The sequence below is a fragment of the Onychostoma macrolepis genome, chromosome 16 (genome assembly GCF_012432095.1).
Source record: "Onychostoma macrolepis isolate SWU-2019 chromosome 16, ASM1243209v1, whole genome shotgun sequence".
Lineage (NCBI taxonomy): Eukaryota > Metazoa > Chordata > Actinopteri > Cypriniformes > Cyprinidae > Onychostoma > Onychostoma macrolepis.
In genome coordinates, this window is record NC_081170.1 from 12,496,777 (window position 1) to 12,517,993 (window position 21,217).

Here is a 21,217-nt window from a genome sequence, read left to right on the forward strand (position 1 = left end):
GCAAAACCAAAAAAATATTTGGATATGAATTACAAAATTTTACAAGTCTGTGTGAAAATTACATTTATTTAATTTAGATATGCATGTAGTGTATTAGAAAAAACCAAAAGGATTTTCATGACCTGAGACCTGCTCCTTTTAAAAAGATATGATTGTCCGTTGTAAACAGATGCATGACTTCAACATACACATCCTCCTCAAGCAGGTGCTGGGGACAAGAAGATGTTGAAAATGACAGCAAAAAGAAGGCGGCGATGTATCCTACAATGCACAACCAGAAGCGTGGGTCCTTCAGGAGCTCCTTATTGTAGTTGGTGAAAAACACATAACCAATGGTCATGCCTGCAACCCCACCGGCAATATGGGCCACGAAAGAAACCTAACAAAAAAGCCAAGTATGAAGGACCCTTCTAGTATATTAACAAGATAAAAGATATCTTGGTCAACAGAATTCTTGTTGAGTATGGTAGCTAGGTATACAGGTATACAGGTGCTGGTCATATAATTAGAATATCATCAAAAAGTTGATTTATTTCACTAATGGAGTGGAGTCGATCAGTCTGTGGCACTACTCAGGTGTTATGAGAGCCCAGGTTGCTCTGATAGTGGCCTTCAGCTCAACTGCATTGTTGGGTCTGGTGTCTCTCATCTTCCTCTTGACAATACCCCATAGATTCTTTATGGGGTTCAGGTCAGGCGAGTTTGCTGGCCAATCAAGCACAGTAACACTATGGTCATTGAACCAGCTTTTGGTACCTTTGGCAGTGTGGGCAGGTGCCAAGTCCTGCTGGAAAATGAAATCAGCATCTCCATAAAGCTTGTCAGCAGAAGGAAGCATGAAGTGCTCTAAAATTTCCTGGTAGATGGCTGCGTTGACAGTGGACTTCAGAAAACACAGTGGACCAACACCAGCAGATGACATGGCAGCCCAAATCATCACTGACTGTGGAAACTTCACACTGGACTTCAAGCAACATGGATTCTGTGCCTCCACTCTTCCTTCAGACTCTGGGACCTTGATTTCCAAATGAAATGTAAAATTTACTTTCATCTGAAAAGAGGACTTTGGACCACTGAGCAACAGTCCAGTTCTTTTCTCCACAGCCCAGTTAAGATGCTTCTGACGTTGTCTCTGGTTCAGAAGTGGCTTGGTAGCCCTTTTCCTGAAGACGCCTGAGCGTGGTGACTCTTGATGCACTGACTCCAGCTTCAGTTCTCTCCTTGTGAAGCTCTCCCAAGTGTTTGAATCGGCTTTGCTTGACTGTATTCTCAAGCTTGCGGTCATCCCTGTTGCTTGTGCACCTTTTCCTACCCAAATTCTTCCTTCAAGTCAACTTTGCATTTAATATGCTTTGATACAGCACTCTGTAAACAGCCACACCTTTCAGTAATGACCTTCTGTGATTTACCCTCTTTGTGGAGGGCGTCAATGTTCGTCTTCTGGATCATTGCCAAGTCAGCAGTCTTCCCCATTATTGTGGTTTCAAAGAACAAGAGATACCCAGAATTGATACTGTAGGGATGGTCATTTATTCAAACTCAAATGTAAATATTCTAATATTTTGAGATACTGATTTTTGACTTTCATCAAAATTAAAAGAAATAAACATTTGAAATATATCAGTCTGTGTGTAATGAATGAATATAATATACAAGTTTCACTTTTTGAATGGAATTAGTGAAATAAATCAACTTTTTGATGATATTCTAATTATATGACCAGCACCTGTAAATGCCTGTTCAATATATGGTCTCAAAGTCATCTCACCTTCATGCCAACCTCCTGGGTAATGAACCTTCTATAAATAGCAAATCCAACATCTGTTCCAACTGAAGAAAAAGAAAAAAAAAAATACAATTTTATTTGCCAGTAAATAGGTCTGGATACAGTGTTTAGTTTTTCCAAATATTAATAGTGGATAACAAAAAAAAGATGTCAGATGTCATGATTTGAAAGTGGAAACTGGAAATGGGCGCACCAATCAGAACAATTACTAAGATGCGAAACACTCCCAGAAGTGGCATCATCTCCCTGAAATTCTAGAAGAAAAAGAAAACGTTTTATTTGGTACTTGAGTATATTATAAGAATTGCCTTTTTTAAAAATGATATCCCATCAAATATTACTAGAAATCTACTCACCACCACAGCATTCATGAAATAACCTCCCATGAGGGCATAAACACCACCCGAAGCGCCCACAAGAGCACTGTAAGGATCAAAGATGGAGCTGGCGAGAGAACCTAAAAAAGGATTCATACATACACATTCCATGAGAATATGAAGAGAAGCCCGAGCTAAAGACTGAAATGAATGAAGCCAAATATATAATATATAAATCAGACGTGACAGTTAAGACATCAAAAGTTTCTAAAAGATATCTATTTTTTAAATAAATGCTATGAACTTCCTATACATGAAAGAATCCTGAATTATTGAAATACTGTTTGCAACATTGATGAGCATCAAATATTAGAATGATTTCTGAAGGACCATGTGACACTGAAAACCAAAGGAATAAACTTTATTTAAATAAATTTTAAACTGAAAAATTTAATAATATGTTACAGTATTACAATTGTATTTTTGAACAAATAAGTGCAGCATTGGGTGGTATATACCAGCACCCAATGCTGCACTTATTTGTTCAAAAATACACATACATATATATATATATATATATATATATATATAATTACTTTTTAATGTGATATTATATACCATATCCTATATAGTGAACTCTGGTTGTTTACTGTATCCTATTCCCAATGTAAACTACCAAAATTCACAAACCCACCTGCAAGGACCCCAGCCATATAGACCATGCCAACTTCAAAGCCCTTATGCACCAGCTCCAGAGGAATGCCCAGAAAAAGCTGCATTATCAGGTTTCCCAAGATATGCTCCACACTAAACCAAGAAAGATGGTCAGACAGATATATTAAAAAGTTACCAATAAGGAACTGACTTGGATGTCAGATCCAGTAATCAGTTGATTTGTCGTTCTACAGTGTAACATGAGTTTAATTATGTCACTGAAAGGAAAGTTTTATGATTTTATTCATTCTTTCAGAACTGCAAGGGGCTAAATAAATAGTTGTTTTTTTTATTGAGCACTTTTATGTACAACCATAATTGTCTCAAAATAGAGAGTCATTATAAAATAGAACTGAAGAAAGGCAGCAAACTTACCCGGCATGTACAAACATATAGGATAGAAACCGCCAAGCCTGCTCACGCTGTTCAGGCTTATAGGTAAGAGGACTCTCCCAGATCCCTGCTCCCAGAGTTACCCACTGCTTTTGAGGCTTCCATACTGCATAGTAGATAAACACTCCCAACTGTCGATTGAAAATAGACACAGGACAAGATTGTGACTTCATTATTCCAGTTGCCACAAAGCACTGTCCAAAACCTGTGTCAACATCTCAAAAGTCATTCGTTTCTACTGTAGCAGCTGGCTCAGCAGTGTTTAACTTATATTCAAGTGCATCTTGTTAGTAGATAATAAGTAAAATTAATGCTTTGTAAAGTGTAACAAATATGATTTCTGTTAAAGAAAAAAAAAAAAAGGAAGGTCTCATAAGTTTCTTCATTTTCAAGACACTGATCATCAGTAGAGGTCTATTTTGAGGAATGTCCATGGAAACAAGGATGACTCCAGCTTTTTAAACACTGTGGCTAAGACTTGCCAAACAGGAACGGAAAAGTGGAAAGCTAAGCTCAAAAGAATCTCAGTTCTTTCATAGTGAGGCATCCCAATGAAAACATTCACAAATTATGGAAATGTACTGCCTGCTGCAAACAGTTTTTACAATGAACAAACATTCATATTATTACATTGTGCGTATTACAACATTTATACATTACCCTTTTGAACAAAAAAAAGAAGCTTAAACCAGTCTAAAATTGTTTGCCAGCCTTACAGTATCTTGCTTGGAAGTCTGATCTCTATACTGGTTTTAAGGGGTTTTCAGCTTGTTCGACTAAGAAATTAGATAAACCAGCTGCAGATAAGATTGGAGACCATCTTCAATCAGCTAAGACCAGCAAACTTTGACTGGTTTAAGCTGTTGAGGCTTAAAAACAGTAATGGTGGTGACAGTAGAAACAGCTCAATTGATCAGATACCCAGAGAGATCAAATTCCACTGGTGCAAAGGTTGATGTTTTGCAGCAAACATTTGATCGTACCTCCGCTAAACTGATGAGGATGATGAAGATTGGCGGCGGACAGCAGTTCGCTCGCTCCAGATACGTCTCCCGCAACTCCTCGGGAAGCATCCATCTAGAAACATTCTTCTGAAACTTCTCGACCCTCCGACCTCTTCTCTTGGGATTTCCTCGATTATCACCTTCTTCATCGCTCCGCACGCCAAAAGTGTCTTGCTCTTCGATGTCATTATCGCCCATTTCTTAAAAATGCAAATCAAAAAGGTCGTTCTACATTCATGGAGAATCGATGGAGAAATGACAGTTTTTTAAAATTATTGATATAAAAGTTATTGATATTCTTGACAATTAGCAAAACGAATACACACTTAAAAGAAAACTAAAGTGTAGTCCAAAGTATTTGGATTTCAGCTTTTTGTTTCCCTCTCTTCCGGAGCTGTTGGCTCTTCCTGCATAAATAAACTCATCCTGTATGGAATAATTTACGAGCTACAGGCTATACGAGTTTCATTTTAGAAACAATTTCATGAAAAATTATCCTCATGGAAGAATGATTAATATAGGCTACCAATAGTTTGATTTTTGTAAGTCGAAATGAACGAGGTTTTTAAAATGTTGTAGTCTACAAAACACGTGCTTTCTATAAATGTTTAGAAGTTATTAAACGGATATAAATTTAGTGTTTTTATTACCGAAACTGTTTTGAATATATAACTTACCCCTTTCTTCTGATCCACCACCTCTCACGCGAGTAATTTACAGGAGATTTCTGAGGGCGCGCGCAGATCAGTTCTCATTAATGTTGTAGGTTTCAAAAATAATATTAACGAAATAAAAATATTAAAAATATCCATGAAATAAAAGATTGAAAGAGTCGTTTGACCACTACGGACTTAAAGACGCTCTCCCTGAACGTTAATTACAGGCTTCATCCAGCTTTTCCGGTTCCAGTCTTCCTTCCTGTTGTTTCAAACTGGAGGGGCTGCAGAATCGTTGAACTAAAACAAGCAATATGACCCGCCAAAGTTCGGTGGAGTATCTACCTGTATTTCCTCAAACCGCCACACCTGAAGTCACGTGACGCCATAATTATTCATCCATTTTAAGCACTTCTTCCAAACGAAACTTCACGATAAAACCGATACATTCCAACCACAAACCATCAATAAAAAGACTGTACCAAGTACAGTGTTTAAAAAAGACAAGATGCAGCTTAAACCCATTTAAAGAATGGTGGAACTCTTTATAACCAGTAGAGGCCGCCATTACCAATACAGTTAATATTCAAGTTTCTTAGATAATTCAGACAAAAATATTGTTTTGCTTACTTGTGCATTTCCAAACATGTATAAAGTTACTCTTAATTTATTAACTAATCTCTCCTATATGCACAAGAGAATTAATTCAGTTAAAAATAACTTGGAGATTTGTTTTTTGCCAAACAATATATTCTTTGAAATTTCCTTTGTGTTCGTAGAGGGGAAAAAAATTAAATACAAAAAAATAAAACAAAAAAAGATCAGATGTTTGTAACATGACGACAAAATATTCCATTTTTGTTTTGAACCAAATTTAAATTGACATTCATTCAAACAAACACAAACCTATACAATTTATTACAGAATATATTTGCAAAAACAATCAATACAAATCCTGACTTATCACAGATCTTTTATTTGTCAAAAAAGAAAAAAAAAAGTTGGAGTTAAAAAACAGACTGAAGGATAGAGGAAGAGTCTGGTATATCTGCTGCAGGTCAGTCACATTACATTATACAGAGATTATCAGCCAAGCTTTTTACAGCGGTAGTTTGACACCTTTTCCCACAAATTCTTAAAGAGATTAAACTTCCTTAGAATGCATCTAGATATGCATGTTTGGTGTTGGGCCATCAGTAACAGTTCAGCAAAAAAAAAAAAAAAAAGATGAAAAAAAAATGAAGTTAAATGTGGATAGACCATGGCACCAAAGCATTTTAAAGGGGGGGGAGGGGTAAAAAAGAGAATCAAAAGTATGAGGAAATTTCAAGTGAAACGAAGGAGGCTGGTTCTACAGCAACCAGCTGCTGAGGGGTGGCTAGTACCATCGATAATGTTCTTCAAGACACATCTGAAAATAAAGAGAAGACAATCAGAATTTGGACAAACATGTTACAACTGAAATCAGTGAAAGTTGTTATACTGGAACAAATAACAAGACAAAATGTTAATGGACTGCTAACAGGGGAACTTAATATACTTACAGCTTGCAGGCCTGGCGCCATATCTTCGCATAATCTGATCCTGTGTGAATTTCACAAAGGACTCATATTGTTCTTGAGGTAAAAAGGAAGAGAAACAGCACATTAAACTCATAAACTGATATAAAACCAGAGAACTAATAAATATAAAAATGCACTTATTTTTCTCGCTATTGAGAAAGGCATGAACTCAAAACTAATACACAACTGTATGGAATCTGCAATGTTGTACCTGCAAGCTTTGTGTTCAGTATCTGTTCGTACTCTTCGCGCATCTTTTCCTCATGATCTTTGATAAGGCGCTCGCACAAATAGCCAACCTGCCTCAGTGTGAACAGTGGCTGATCCTTCTTCAATGATGAGGCACCTAAAAAAAAAACCATACATACAAATCTGAATATCCATCCATGACCATATCACTTTATTTTCAAAATTACAAAACATCTACAATACCGTTCAACAGAGTTACATCTTTGTAAGAAGTCTCATATGCTCACCAAGGCAGTATTTTATCAAAAATACCGTAAAATCAGTAATACTATTTATAAAAAAAAAAAAAAAAAAAAAAAAAAACAGTGTACGTATAGGAACGTACTTGAGTCAAGTTCTACAAATGCGCATGCATCCACTTTTTACACCTGACAATTTCCATTTGAATAGCAATCATGAGTAGTGTGAACTACTGAAAAAAAGGGTAGATTTTAAAGTGCTCACAGCTGTAGTAAGTACTAAACAGCATGTTTTGAGTGGTTTCCTCTCATTGTTTTATACCACGCACCATTTACTGCAAGTCATCATGGGTTGTTTCTCACCCTCATGACAAATTACAATGTTTGCAACTGAGAAACTACCTTTTTAATGGTGAAACTGTTTGAAGAATAGCAGTTCATGCTTCACAAACTATAACAACCGGATTATCCCATAACTCATCTCTATTGCATTTCTGCATATTCAAACTTGCTAGCATCACGAACATGCAAGAATCAACAGCATTCGACTTTAACAACGACAAACTCAGCACACTTTATCTTCACACCTTCCTGCAAAGTGCAGCTACAACCCTAAACAAATGCATCTGAACCAGCTAAGAGTATCGGCAGATATCAATCCAATACCAGCACTGTATTTTTTTTTTTATTAAATCAATGTAGAATTTCTATACCGCTCAGTGTGGTGACCTGATCATCACGGTTTTGGGTCTTAAACACAATCTACTAAATACAGACAACTTCATTTTAAAGAAAAACAAATTAAAGAATTATAAATCTAAACATTTAGTGGGGAACAAATATAAGAGGACGACTAAATCTGGTAAAATGTTACACTGCTCTTTGTATTGTTGTAAAATGCATTCATGAAAAACAAGTAAATATTTATAAATAAAATGTACTATAAATTAAGAGATTTCTTTTAAATGTATAGCACAGTAATGGAGGCAGCAACATATGATAGGATGGAACAAAAAAGGCTATTAATAATCTTTCATTGTGCAAAAGTATTTTAATAATACGAAAAGGCACAATACAGAGTGGCACAAAGCGCTTATGCACAACTCATGCGCGTAATGATGCTCTTGAAGCAACATGGAGTCACAGCACGCTGCGCATGTAAGAGTTCAAAGCACAAAGAAAAGATACTGATGTGTAGTGCATTATATCTGTGCGATAGTTTATCAAGCCTTTTCTTTTAACAGTTTTAAACTTCAGTTACTATGCGCTCTTGGAGAGTTTAATTATTTTGACTGTATTTTGACAGGATGTTTACGTGAACTTGAATTTTATTACTTAAATATTCATCTGTACCTCACATTAAACTATGGAACGTCTTTAGAACACTTGGAATATAGTGCACAAGAACTTCATAATGTTTTTTGCCTTTTGTGGGGCTTAATATTATATGCAGAATATCGGATTTGGATCAGTCTCGTCTGACCGAAACCTGATGCAGCAGAAAATGCCAGTATCGGAGCTGATACCGATACAGAGTATCGGATCAGTGCATCCCTAATTACTATAGACAGGTGTAGGGCTGGAACTGAACTACAGATTTAACAGGAACAAAAATGGGCACCCTGGTATAAAGAAAATGGCTGATAAATAGCTTAAGCACCCTAATGCAATGGCACCCCCTAACAACGCACATTTTGCCTGTCTCTTTAATCAAACACACCTGATCCAGTCATCAGCTCCTTTGTTTCATGGGTGTGTCAGACAAAAGAGAAATTCAAAATGTGCAGTGTTGGGGGTGGGAGGGCTTCAGGAACAAAGTTGAAACCACTGGACATTATGTTTTGAGTGGACTGACCTGTGGGAGAGCTGGGGGAGGTGAGGGCGGGACTGGAGCTCTGGATGTCAGTGGAGCTGCAGGGCTCAGTCTGGTTGAAGGCCCCTTCCAACTGCCGTCGTCTCTGATAGCGGCTGTACTCCTGACGAATGTTCTGGAAGATCTGCTCTGTGGGGGTCAAAGATAGACAAATCGAGAGTTAACAACAATGCTAACTGGGCTTAAATTAAAGAGTAATTAGTAATTTCCTCCAAGTATTTTTGGAATACCATCTTTTCCAAGGAATAAACTTCCTCGGGTTTAATCATCTTCAATAAAGTGGTGAAGAATAACAGTAATCACTGGCATTACTTCAAGCACATACAATGTAGAGAGGATATCCTGCTTTCAGAAAAGGTCCCATGACGAAAATAAGATATGAAGAAATAAGTTTCACTTCAGTTTTACAACCAGCCACAGTGGTACACTGACGTCATCACTAACAATCAAATATTAGGGAAAAAAAAAAAAAAAAAAAAGGTTTCGTTCGGCTTTGTGGTGGGTCAGGCTTATTTCTGGAAACTGAATCTGGGTGACAGGACTGCAATGCGGAGGGGAGCAATGCAGCCGGGAACATCCCAAGTCTCTTTCTAGAAAAACTGGGTTGAGTTTAGTCCCCTGTCTTAACCTTCAAAACCAGTGGATGACTAAAAGTTGAGAATTAGAAACCAGCATGACTTCCATGAGCTAAACTCTTTAAGATTTTCTTCTCTGGTCATCTTAATTTATCACAAAGGAGAGTATTTGGAGGGCGAGTTTAACAACTTTCTGAATGTAGGTCATTTAAAGCTTCAAGGGTGGACATCTATCTGAGGACACTTGCATCACTTATCTTGGGTGGGGAGCTCAGAGTTTCCCCTTCTATTAGCGTCGGCCTTCAACTAGAGGACTAAAAAAGGGGAAACTCAAGGGGTGCCAGCTTCTCTAGCTTGATGATAATGCATTCCAGCAAAGCAAGCAGTGTGGCTACAACCTAACAAAGCACCACACTGCAGAAGGGACTTCCTGTGTTTACAATGTAGCTCTCATCTGATAGGTTTTTATTTGTTTAAACACAGGAAGGCTTTGCGTTCCCAATACAGGGGTGTTATGGGAGCCAAGCACAACTTTACACCAGCGTTCACTCTAGAAAGGAGTATTTTAGAAGCAAAACACTCATTAATGAAGTGTAGACAATCTTATAATGAGGGTTCTTCCTCACAATAGGAGGTGCTACTTGTTGACAACAGCATTGCTAATATAGATGGAATGGTTTCAGTACAAAACATACAAAAAAAATAAACCAGATTAAATGGAATACGTTCAACCAAAAATGAACATTTTGTCATTCCAAACCTGCATGACTCCCTTCTGTGAAACACAAGAGATGATATTTAGAAAAACATCTCAGCTTTTTGGGGGTGAGTGGCATCCAGTGTTGTTTTGCATGGTGAAAAGAAGTTTTTTTGTGTCTTGCAGAATAGGGCCACGACCACGAAACAAAAATCAATAATGAAAATGGTCAACGAATCTGATTATTTAGTTGTGTCTATCTGCTGTCCTCAGTGCATAACTTAAATTTTACGATTGTATCCTAATCTGTAAATATTGGAAAATCACTTAAAGGGAGAGTTCATCCAAAAATGAGTCATTAATAACAGACTCATGTCGTTCCAAACCCGTAAGACCTTCAATCATCTTTGGAACACAAATGGAACAAGATATTTCAGATGAAATCAGAGCATTCTGACCCTCCATAGACAGCAATGTAACTGAAATGTTCCCAGGCCCAGAAATGTAGCAAGGACATCGGAAACACAGTCCATGTGACATCAGTGGTTCAACTGTAATTTTACAAAGCTACAAGAATACTTTGTGCGCAAAGAAAACAAAAACAACAACTTTATTCAACATTTTCCTCCAAGTCATGTTTTCTGCCATTATCGAGAGTACCATGATGCATGCATGTGCATTTCTCGCAGCTTCGTAAAATTTCAGTAAAGCTCTCGGATTTCATCAAAATATCTTTGTGTTCCGAAGGTGAATGAAGGTCTTACAGATTTGGAACAAAATGAGGGCGAGTAATTAATGACAGAATTTTTATTTTTGGGTGAACTAGCCCTTTAAGTCTCTGTTAAACTTCACTTTAGTAAATGAGCACCAGGCATGCATATGCGTCAAACAGACAGAGTGCAATATAGGAGGAGATTAATCAATCATCAAAAAAAATCATTAGTTGCAACCCTATTCCAGTCCAAAGTCTAACAGGTTTTGGATGCCATGAGAATGAGAAAAATATAAATTTTTCAGATTATGCAAAAATCTATTTTAGATACAGTTACAGTAAGATGCAAAAACTTGCGAGTGACAGTCAATGGGCAACACCAGCCCCCTTGAATGACAGGTGAGCCCCTCTGCCTATATCAAATGCTGCCAAATGCTGAGACCAGGTCCAACAGGTTACTTAGCAACTGTAACCTTATATGATCAAACCAAGCAATCAATCACAGTGGCTTCCTGAGAAAGGATGGGGAGCGATTCAAGGCCCAAAAGCACAGAACAGGGATAATACGACCACAATGGAGGTGTGGGATGAAATGGACTGGGGGGAGGGGAGCGCAAGTGTGTGTGTGTGTGTGTGTGTGTGTGTGTGTGTGTATAGAGTTGACGCGTCTTATTCACTACACCGCCGAGGCATTGAGGAGGGAATTTAAAAACCCCAAACTGGCAGGAAGAGCCCTCAAGCCCAGGGTGTGTTCCTGCAGGGAGCTTGATTTGCTTTGTTTGAGATTCGATGTATTGTAGACGATCACGTTAGTTATTTGTAAGCAAAAGGCTTTCGTGTTTGAATGTTAGAACAGCACAAACAGGATGAAGCAACCTCAGACATGGCTTTAAATAAAGACACTGGCTCATAAGAGAGAGAACCTGCGAGCTGCTGATCGAGGACATAAATGGATGCTATTTAAATTTTCCCATCTAGAGACAAACCTAAATGAGGATGTTAATGAAGATTGTTCTATGAAAACAATAGGGGGCATTTGGTTTCACAAAGGCAAGACTATCAAAAACCAAAGTGGGCTCTAAGGGCAGTTACATTCCTAGACATTTCAATCAGGCACTGATGGGCAGGCTTGGGAACAAAATAAGCCCTCTAAAAATGTTTCACAATGCTTGTCTAGCCAGTATCATGCAAGATACTATCTCCGCTAGGACGACAAAGCAATTGCACTGGCTGAAGGAACATAAAATGGGTACTCTATTTGGCACCTGAATAGAAATCCTTCAAAACTCACACTATGATGCATGCCACTTAACTTTGTAAAAACAACTACTAATTTTTAACAATTGTGTGTCACAAATCACATTATGAAAACAAAACTGAATGAACAATCATTTGTAAATATTATTCATGTCGCTAACCAATTATTTTGCCATCTCAGAATACCAATAACAGATCTGCCAGCTAACTTAACATTAAGCAGGCTAATGGGATGTTAGTATGCTATTTATTTATTTTTCACGTCATGCCAGCATCGAGGCTATTTTAGCCTGCTTAATGAATTCACACAGGTTACTACATTACCATTTTGATAATCTTAATTTTTTTTAATGCTTGGGGTGCAAGGGGAAATAAGCAGTAAAAACTTATGAATCAGAGTGATTAATGAATTAAGGTCGGTTCACACCAACACAAATGTTTTGCCCAAAATTTGGCCCCATTTTCACATTTGATTTGCCTGTTCACGAGCAATAAGAAAGAAAAGTAGCTTCAGCTTACAGATAAACTTAAATACAGTGGTTACCCTGGTACACAAAGCAGCACAACGTTGTTTCTAATTCACTTGTCACAGAGAAGAAAGTAAAACATTCGTTTTGTATTTTCGGTTTCTGCTATGGTATTTATCAATCGACATTCTGACATTTTACTCAGAGCAGTTTACATCCTTGGACTCAGAATTATGTATTCCTATGGAAACCCTACCAATGCCACAACCAGGGTCACAAATGAATCTGCAGAGGTGGTATGGTGGCACAAGTCAGAGCACACCTTTAACTATGAGCTCTACAAGTGCGCAAACAATTTTTTTTTTTTTTTTTGAGAAGTCAGAATCTCATCATTACAACATGGTGTGAATGTACATATATTTCTGCTCTGGTCATATAACAAAGCGAAGAACTTATTAGTTGGCCAGTTTTCTTTGCAATGTGATGGAAAAGAATTCAGAAGTCCTCTCTGTTGATAAAAATGTTATCTTTTATGACATGTAAATGTTTGTGTTAGTCCAAAACATTTAATAGCACCAAATTTGTTTTGGTGTGAACAGGCCTTAAATCTGAATCACAAGTGATTACTTTTATCATGTTCGGCTCAAAGTATTTCAATTCTTTTAGCAAATATCTCCTCCAACATACTGGAACAATTGCTAATGGAATGGGAATCTGAAAAATCTGAACCTAAATAACCAATTTTCTATATTACCAATCCCAAATCCTACTGATGCATGAGCCGAACCTCAGCACCTACATTTAAGAAAGGATCGATTATGGTAGAGTGCAAGAGCAAGGCGCAAGTGTTTGCCTCTAACTTTACCAGTGTTATTCATTTCACCCACACTTTACTAATCTATTCATTGTGGCGTCTTTTTAAACGTGATAAAAGATGAGACTGTTTTACAAGCGCTAAACAGCAGGATTTAGGCGGGTTCGTCAAGGGTCCACAAATTTCGCATAAAGCAGTAAAAGTATTACAGGCTATATTAAGAAAAAACACGATGTTCAAGAAATTAACAACGTTATAAATCGAATTATTAGTTTGTGTATATTTGCCTAGGTTCTTTACACACCAAATTATCAATATTTTACGCAGTTTTTAAAAATACTGTTCAATCAAAGTGAAAAAATGCTATTGCACTCTCGCGCACATACACACCTTTCCTCTTTGTTTGGACATACTGGTTCAATCCTGCTGATAAACTAACTGGCTGAGCGCAGAGATAAACGTTAACCATCCAGGCCTGAGCTAGGCGTTTGTAGAAAGACTTTGTCATGTGTATTGTTTTCGGTAGTAATGGTCGATGACTGTATGCGTGTTTTCACACTAAGCCATGGGAGTTAAATGAAGCTCTGTGTCAGCTAGTCTGTATTAGCGGCCGCTTTCAGCCTAGCTAGCCGAGCTCAAAACAGCTATTCATCCAAACTGCATAATTAACAACAGCCCAAGCCCACGACTATACCATCCATCAAGAAACACCCTTACACATTCAAATCATTACGCATAACAGCTTAAGGGGGAATGAAATTAACGGACTGTCGAACTTCAAATACCCACTAACGTTAGCTTGTTAGCTGAGATTAAACAACCCCCCCCATTCCCCTCCTCCATGTCAAACAAACCGACGTTAAGTGGCGAGAATCAAGCGTTCTGCTCACCTGGAGTTAGCCTGTGTTCTCCACCCATAGACTGGGGTGACATCGAGTGTGCCGAGCTCTCTGTTGACGGGCGAAGACTGCACCTCTGCGGGGAAGGAGTAGTCGGAGTCCCCGGTAGAGGATTGCACCTCCTCCGCTTGGGGGACTGCGGGCTGAGAAGGGCCTCAAACTCCATAGATCGCTTCAACGTCGCGCCACAAGCCATGATCGCTGATTTAATAAGACAATAAACAACACCAACGGTAAAACAACACCTTTTCGATATTAAAACACGTCGAATTCTCTTTCTAAATCGACTTTCTCGGGGTTTTTATTGAGCTTCGCAGGATCTCGGTGGCTCCCCCGTCTGATCGCACACCGGTTTAAACACCAAGTGCCAGATTTGTAGCAAAAATGCTAAAACGACACAGCCGAGGACTGTACCATTCGCAGAGAGGGGGGTTCATATTATAAACAGGTTTGTTTGTTTTTTCACCCAATAACATTAAATCATATTTAATTTGTTACTAAGCAACAAAAACATACACACGGTGCAAAGCAGAGCACATAAATATAAGACATATGTTAAAAAATGTTTACTTTATTAGTAAATCTACTACAGTAATAATCGTCCCAACCTGTGATTACAGGTCTATACTTATGCCCTCTTTTTTAAACATAAATTTCCAGTGATGTGTTGGTCTAAATCAAACCGATAATAAATAATGAAAGTGATAGTTATACTTACTCAGGTTTATGCTTGCCATTGTTTCACTTTTCCTGCATAAACGGTCCTCTTGCACCGACGTTTATGTGCAGGCTATTTGAATATAAAATATTAAATACTTTTACAATAAATTAACATAATATTAATATTAATTTCCATATGCGATCATTATTCCATCTTATGTGTATCTATGAATGCATTATATATAATAAACGTGACATTTTGTATTAATTTAATAAACATGATATAATATTAGCTTTTCTTTTTCTTTTTTTTTTATTCTAATTTAAGAATTTTATTCTATCTTTACAGGCATACTGAGCTCTTTCAGTTTACCTAAACTAGATCAGTAGATCAGTATTTCATAACTCTTAAACAAAACCTTTAATTTCAGAAGCTTTGATCTCAGATGCCCACTCCTCCAACAGCTTAATCCTGATTGGTGTTTTACAGTCATATGACTCTGATCAACATTTATTGAGTGCAATAGTTTATTTGGCCAATGGCCATTTCTCTGAAGGATTTGCATGTTGGTGTCTGTTTGTGTTAGCTTTCAAAGCGGTCTTTCAACTCACAAAGAATCATTTCTTTACTGTCTCTTCACGTTAAAACCACTTACATGCCCTGTAGAAATACACAGTGTGAGGCCATTTCACACTCCATATTAGTCCATATTAATATCACATGCTCTTGTTTACCAAAATGTGTCAATTTTGACCCAATCCAATGAAAATAAGCTAATGATGTAGGCCTAATTGATAAATAGATATTAATAAAATTTTCATAAATGTATCTAAAACAATATAGAGCTCCTTAAACAAATGCTGTTTAAATAAACTGAAGGTTAATATCCAGAAAATGTGTTTTTATTGATGACAATGAAATAAAGGGTAAGCATGCATTTCTTAAACAATGTAGCAGTACATTTTTATAGTTATGACATACAGCATTTTAATACTTGGTTTAACATATAATACATACAATAATGCAGAAAAACTTCTCTTCAAATTGAAGTTAATACAAGATAAGAAGTTAATATAACAACAATTACATAGCATTTTGCATTTATAGCACTCTATCCAACATATAAGAATATACTTAGTGTATCATAACAGTTATTCTTCATAATATAGTACAACATACAGCATAATGTACAATCTATCCAAAAGGTGAAGCAAAATTGTTGCTAGCAGTCATCAATAAAGGTGAGGGTATTTTGTTTCACAGTGTAATCTATATATATTTTGGCGTCTTTTACGCTTGGGTCAAAATGTAGGTGAGTTAGCTGTTCTGAGTGTGTTTATAGGTCTTATTTCACTACTGTAAAAAGGTGCTTAGAGAAACAGCATTATACATGGATAGATGGTCACAATATCCACCTATTCACAATAGACTTATTGTATGTTCGTAAAAAAACAAAACATTTTTAGACACTTTTAAAATCCACTGTCAAATCATTTTTAGACTGTTTACAAAGTAATCGCTAATAGCTAATGTCTTTCTTAAAGTGTAAAATGAAGTCTTCTCATTCTAATGAGTAAAATTCAAGCAGTAAAATTCAACGTGTGTGTGTGTGCGCGCGCGCGTTTTTGTGACAAATGAGGACATAAATTTGTATGATGACAAGGGTATGACATAGGTATTACAAGGAGAAGGTGACTTTTCAGGACATTACTGTGTATTGAAAATCTGAAATAGCACAAAGTTTCCTGTAAGGGGTAGGTTTAGGTGTAGGGTTGGTGTAGGGTAATAGCACATACAGTTTGTACAGTATAAAAACCATTAAGCCTATGGGATGTCCCCACTTTTCACAAAAACAAACGTGTGTGTGTTAAAGTTCTTAAGTTCTTATTGGTATGCAAACCTTCTTCATTTGATATTTATATGTTTCCCACATTTTTAATGCTATTTATTTGATATCCTGTATACTACAAAACAACATTTTCTGCAATGTCGAAACCTACAAAAAAATATGTAGCCTACACCTATAATATTCATGCAATGAATGCAAACCTAAAATATAATCCTGAAGAACTACATTTTGCTAAATATTTAAAATGGATTAAAAGTTAGCAAAGTCAATAATATGAATAGGACTTTAAGGGTGCAGTTGGAGATCTCGGAAAATGCTAACTTTAGCCTGATAGCACTGAAAGCGAAAGTCCCACCCTCCCTGCAATTGCCGTCCAAAGCGACGCCCCCTGAACGCACAGACGCTCAAAGAGCAGAATACCAGAAACAACATAAATTATCGGACCGAGCGTTTTGATTGGATGACCATTTCTTGGTCCTACACCTTCCACAGAAATACAGATAAATACATTTAGACCACTTAACGTAATCATTGCTATCAGGATGTGAAGAGACTTTCAACCAGAATAACAAAAAATGTTTCTGAAGACAATCACCGCACCTTTAAATAACATTTATATGCTGTTTTACTGCTTGTCTACGCTTTCAGAAATAGTATCTGGGTTACTATCACTAACAGCCTGATCTTTGCTCTTTTTGCTAATGCCAGAATCATTTTCATTTCTTTGGCCCTGAGCATTTCCCAAAGTACGTTCCCTGCATGCTTTGCAACATGCTAACAATGCACACCCTTCTCCTCTCAGCTCTTTGCAGCGTAGGGCGTATAGAAGCGGGTTTACGCACGAGTTGAACAGGCAGAGCGTGCTACAGAAAGCGAACATTCGCTGTTGTTTGTTCGTAAGGGTCACTGTGACATCCACCATCATAATAGACAGGACAGGCAGCCAACAAACAGCAAGGATTAGGAGGATCAGACTGAAGGTACGTGCGAGCTGAATGTCCATTCGCATTCGAGCCTGTCCTTTCACGCTCTGCCTCCCTGACTTTGGTCCACCCATAGCTGTTTCATGCCGATTTGCTTTCCACAGGATGAGAACATAAGCCACTATGATAAGAAAGAGCACCACAAGTTGTAGGCCCGTCCAGAAGGCCAGGTAGTGATGATCCACATAAGGGAAGAGTTGGGAGCAAGGAGGATTAAACTTGGTTGTGCACCTCCAACCCATCAGAGGAAGAAATGAAATTACAATCGTCACACACCATAATAATACAATAGCCAGCTTGGCTCTAGTGCGTGTCAGAAGCACCTTGTAATTGGAAGCCTGGTAGATGCAGAGATAACGGTCCAGCGCTGTCAGCAACAGGCTTCCCACAGAACCTGTGAACGCCATTGTGACTCCACCGAGCTTGAACAGATAGATATTAGGGCTGTCGCTCTGACTATAAAGATGGAAATCTAGAAAACTGATGGTGAAGAAACAGCTGGCAAAGGTGTCGGCCAGTGCCAAGCTGCTGATGAACAGGTACGATGGCCGTCTGCGAAGAGTGGTGGAGCTTGCAATGACCAACAGGACCAAAATGTTCTCCAGGAACGTCACAGGGCCGGCTAGCAAGCAGATTGTGCCAATAGCTTTCTTCTCTGGTGTGGACAGGACCATGTAACACTGTGGGTTGTTGCACAAGTTTGTATCTGTAACAGTACAGGATCAAAATTATTCAAAATAATCACTTTAATCATATTTTAGGATGAACATTTTAATATAACTTCTAATAATATTTAAAAAAAAAAAAAAAATTTAAATACTATTCAAAAGTTTGGAGTCAGTATATGTTTTTTAATGTTTTTAAAAGAAATGCTCAAACAGGCTGCATTTATTTGATAGAAAATACAGTAAACAGCAGTGATATTGTGAAATATTATAAAAATTTTAAATAACTATTCTAATATATTTCAAAATGTAATTTATTCTTGTGATGGAGCTAACTTTTCAGCAGGCATTCCTCCAGTGAGAAATCTTTCTTACTTTTACCAATGAAAACAGTTATCAATTATCAATGAAAACTGCTTAACTGCTTTTTTGTGGAAACTGTGATGCATTTGTTTCGGAATTCTTTGATGAAACAGCATTTATTTGAAATATATTATTTATTTTATTTTTTATAAAAATGTAATAGTCTTTACTTTCACTTTTGATCAATGCTTTCTTGCGGAATAAAAAAACTGGTTTAGTTTTAAATGAATCTTACTTAGCTTTTGCAAGGTATAGCATTATTTTTTATTTATTTATTGTTTTATTTTTTTATGTTTAAATGTGAAAACTAGTAAAATCATCACAACAAAACTTGAAAAGACATGTCATGGTCACAGACAGATCATAAAAAATCTTTATGAGAAATAATACCTGTGGTTGTAATGTTTGGTGTACTTTCATTTAAATAAAGCACAGTGGTAGCTACTTGATTTTGTTCCAATTTTGTCTCCATTTTCACCAGGACAGAAATGGTCTGTTAAAAATAAATGACAAACAGCAGACACAATTATTCATGTGCCTCACTGCCAATAGAAATATGAAGAAGAAAAAATATGTTTGAATTTGAAGTTCTGAATATGACATGATTAAGAGGGATAAACCACACTCACAAAACTCATTTAAAGTCAAACATGTCTCCAAGCAACCTTTTATTAGGCTAATGCATTCTATAAATAAAACTGCATTATTGAGACTGCATGGCTTAGATTTGGAAGAGAGCTGATGTTATCCTTACTATGAAATAATCAGTTTGTCCCACAGGTCTATTCTAGTCGTTTTTGAATATAAACTACTGGACACTGACCTAAAGCTGTTCAATAGATTAGATAAAGTTAGATAATGCCCCCTGCTGGGCAAAAGACGACACAAGATTATTGCACAAGGATTGACACATAGTTTGTATTTTCACTATTATCCACTAGAGAGAAAAACAAAGAACACATTTTTTTTTTTTTTATATACATTTACGCACAGAACAGATTAAGCAAGATTAAGCTTTTTTTTCTATATGTTTAATTGTGTTACAAGCAAAATCCAGGAAACAGACACACTATTTTATCTAGTATAGAAGAAAGACTGCTCAGTTTAGTTTGGTAAGTAGTTCGATTAAACAGCCTGCTCACTACACAGAGGTTATTTTTCATTTTTCCCTCCTTTCACAATCCTTGCCTTACAAGAAGCACTAATATCAATCTTTTTATCCTCCCGCATATCCAAGGCTTATTAGCTCCATGCTATCTCTGTGTATCTCCATGTTTTGTTAAAATTTCAGTAAATACTGGAAATTTTTTGGTTAAAGCCACTACTCTAATAGGGCTTTCCCCTCAGAGTCTTGGTTCCTCACAATATTCCTTCCTCGTGTATTTTTTCTAACCATTTTCACCTTTTGTGGCTCACTGAGGGTCAAAGAGGGTCACAACAATGTGTTTTGTAAAAAAAAAAAAAAAAAAAGGGCCAGTTGATTTTAAATGAACATAATAAGACAAAGGACTGTACAAAAGACAGTTTTGCTTTCAGAAGCTGTTATCAGTGAACTTAAGCATACTTTATGAAAATTCACAAAAACGTCCTCAGGTTAAAGATCACACTCGCAAGTGAAATATAAGAAGTTCATAATAACATACTTGACAATTAATAACACACTATAATATATATCTTACAAATAAGGCAAGAAAAACCTGCTATTCTACCCATTAGAGTTGTTTCAGTTCACACAGGATTTTAGCATAGTATACACATTGATCAAATGAACTGGTTCTTACCTTCGTTTTTTGCTGTTGGTAAAACTGTCTGCTGTCGGCAGATATGTCTTTCACAAATCTCAAGCCTATGATTTCAACACGAGAGCATACACCACACCCCCCGTGAGAGAAAGAGAGAACCAAATTTCAGTATTACACTGTTATAGCACAAAATGTGCTGTATTCTTTTTTAATGAGCAGAGATGCAGGTGATTAAAGAGACTGAAGTAACGAGGACACATTATTGAGAATAGAAAAGCAACGGATGGAAAGTACCAAAGCTGTTTTTCTCTGAGATGAAAACTCACACTCAAAGAGGAACCTTTCCTTCCGTGTCTCATATCCACAAGATGACATGTGTAATAAATGCTGAAATATTTCTCTTTACCACAGCTTCCTCATGATCTTCCTCTGTCCACAATCATTTTATTAATCCTTTCCTTACAATCAAAGTTTTTATTCTCCCACATATGCATCCCAAAGCGTATTAGCTCCATGCCACATCTTTGTGTCTCAATGTTCTTAAAATGTCTGTAAATCACCACAAGATGACATAGTGTAAAAGAAAAAAATGGTGAAACAATTCTCTTTACCACATCTTCCTCATCTTGTTGCTGACCTATTTCACAAATTTGCTCTTGTTATGGAGAGCAGATGGTGGAGGGAAATATCGGTTACCTCTCACTGCAGCTGTCCCCAATTTTTAATACAATTTCATCCCTGTAATTGCTTATTCTCTGAAAGTGTTTGGCTGAGAAGTGATTTTTGTGAGGAACTGTAAA

General features: G+C 37.0%; 3 protein-coding genes across 4 annotated transcripts; all 3 read right to left on the reverse strand.

The window, feature by feature from the left end:
- Positions 1-107: 107 nt before the first annotated feature.
- Positions 108-5,488, reverse strand: rhbdl2 (rhomboid, veinlet-like 2 (Drosophila)). Its single transcript, XM_058746003.1, is given in 9 exon segments — positions 108-250; positions 253-379; positions 1,769-1,830; positions 1,980-2,040; positions 2,143-2,243; positions 2,798-2,910; positions 3,193-3,341; positions 4,194-4,414; positions 4,892-5,488. Coding segments are annotated over 8 exon segments (885 nt in total). The 5' UTR covers positions 4,413-4,414; positions 4,892-5,488; the 3' UTR covers positions 108-197.
- A 388-nt stretch (positions 5,489-5,876) lies between these two features.
- Positions 5,877-14,526, reverse strand: akirin1 (akirin 1). Its single transcript, XM_058746005.1, has 5 exons — positions 14,146-14,526; positions 8,716-8,862; positions 6,644-6,778; positions 6,415-6,486; positions 5,877-6,281 (listed from the first exon to the last, which is right to left on the reverse strand). The coding sequence occupies exons 1-5, from the start codon at positions 14,348-14,350 to the stop codon at positions 6,271-6,273; spliced, it is 570 nt and encodes a 189-aa protein (XP_058601988.1). The 5' UTR covers positions 14,351-14,526; the 3' UTR covers positions 5,877-6,270.
- Positions 14,527-15,701: 1,175 nt separating this feature from the next.
- Positions 15,702-20,913, reverse strand: cnr2 (cannabinoid receptor 2). 2 transcript variants are annotated; one of them, XM_058747078.1, is made up of 4 exons: positions 20,744-20,913; positions 20,457-20,521; positions 19,066-19,168; positions 15,702-18,353 (listed from the first exon to the last, which is right to left on the reverse strand). In XM_058747078.1, exons 1-4 carry the CDS (start codon positions 20,790-20,792, stop codon positions 17,290-17,292), a joined length of 1,281 nt encoding a protein of 426 aa, XP_058603061.1. In that variant the 5' UTR covers positions 20,793-20,913; the 3' UTR covers positions 15,702-17,289. The 2 variants fall into 2 exon arrangements, with proteins under 2 accessions (XP_058603061.1, XP_058603062.1); XM_058747079.1 differs by lacking the exons at positions 19,066-19,168; positions 20,744-20,913 and having other exon boundaries at positions 20,457-20,669.
- Positions 20,914-21,217: the final 304 nt, after the last annotated feature.

Bases quoted from the DNA above. Each gene is read 5' to 3' on its own strand.
- cnr2 (XM_058747078.1), bottom strand. From the start codon at position 20,792: ATGTCATCTTGTGGATATGAGACACGGAAGGAAAGGTTCCTCTTTGAG. The intron at 19,169-20,456 runs GTAAGAACCAGT...TATTTTTAACAG, and splicing joins ACCAACAGCAAAAAACGAAG to ACCATTTCTGTCCTGGTGAA. The intron at 18,354-19,065 runs GTATTATTTCTC...GTACTGTTACAG, and splicing joins ACCAAACATTACAACCACAG to ATACAAACTTGTGCAACAAC.
- akirin1 (XM_058746005.1), bottom strand. From the start codon at position 14,350: ATGGCTTGTGGCGCGACGTTGAAGCGATCTATGGAGTTTGAGGCCCTT. The intron at 6,779-8,715 runs GTCAGTCCACTC...TTTTTTTTTTAG, and splicing joins CTCCCCCAGCTCTCCCACAG to GTGCCTCATCATTGAAGAAG. The intron at 6,487-6,643 runs GTACAACATTGC...TTTTACCTCAAG, and splicing joins ACTGAACACAAAGCTTGCAG to AACAATATGAGTCCTTTGTG.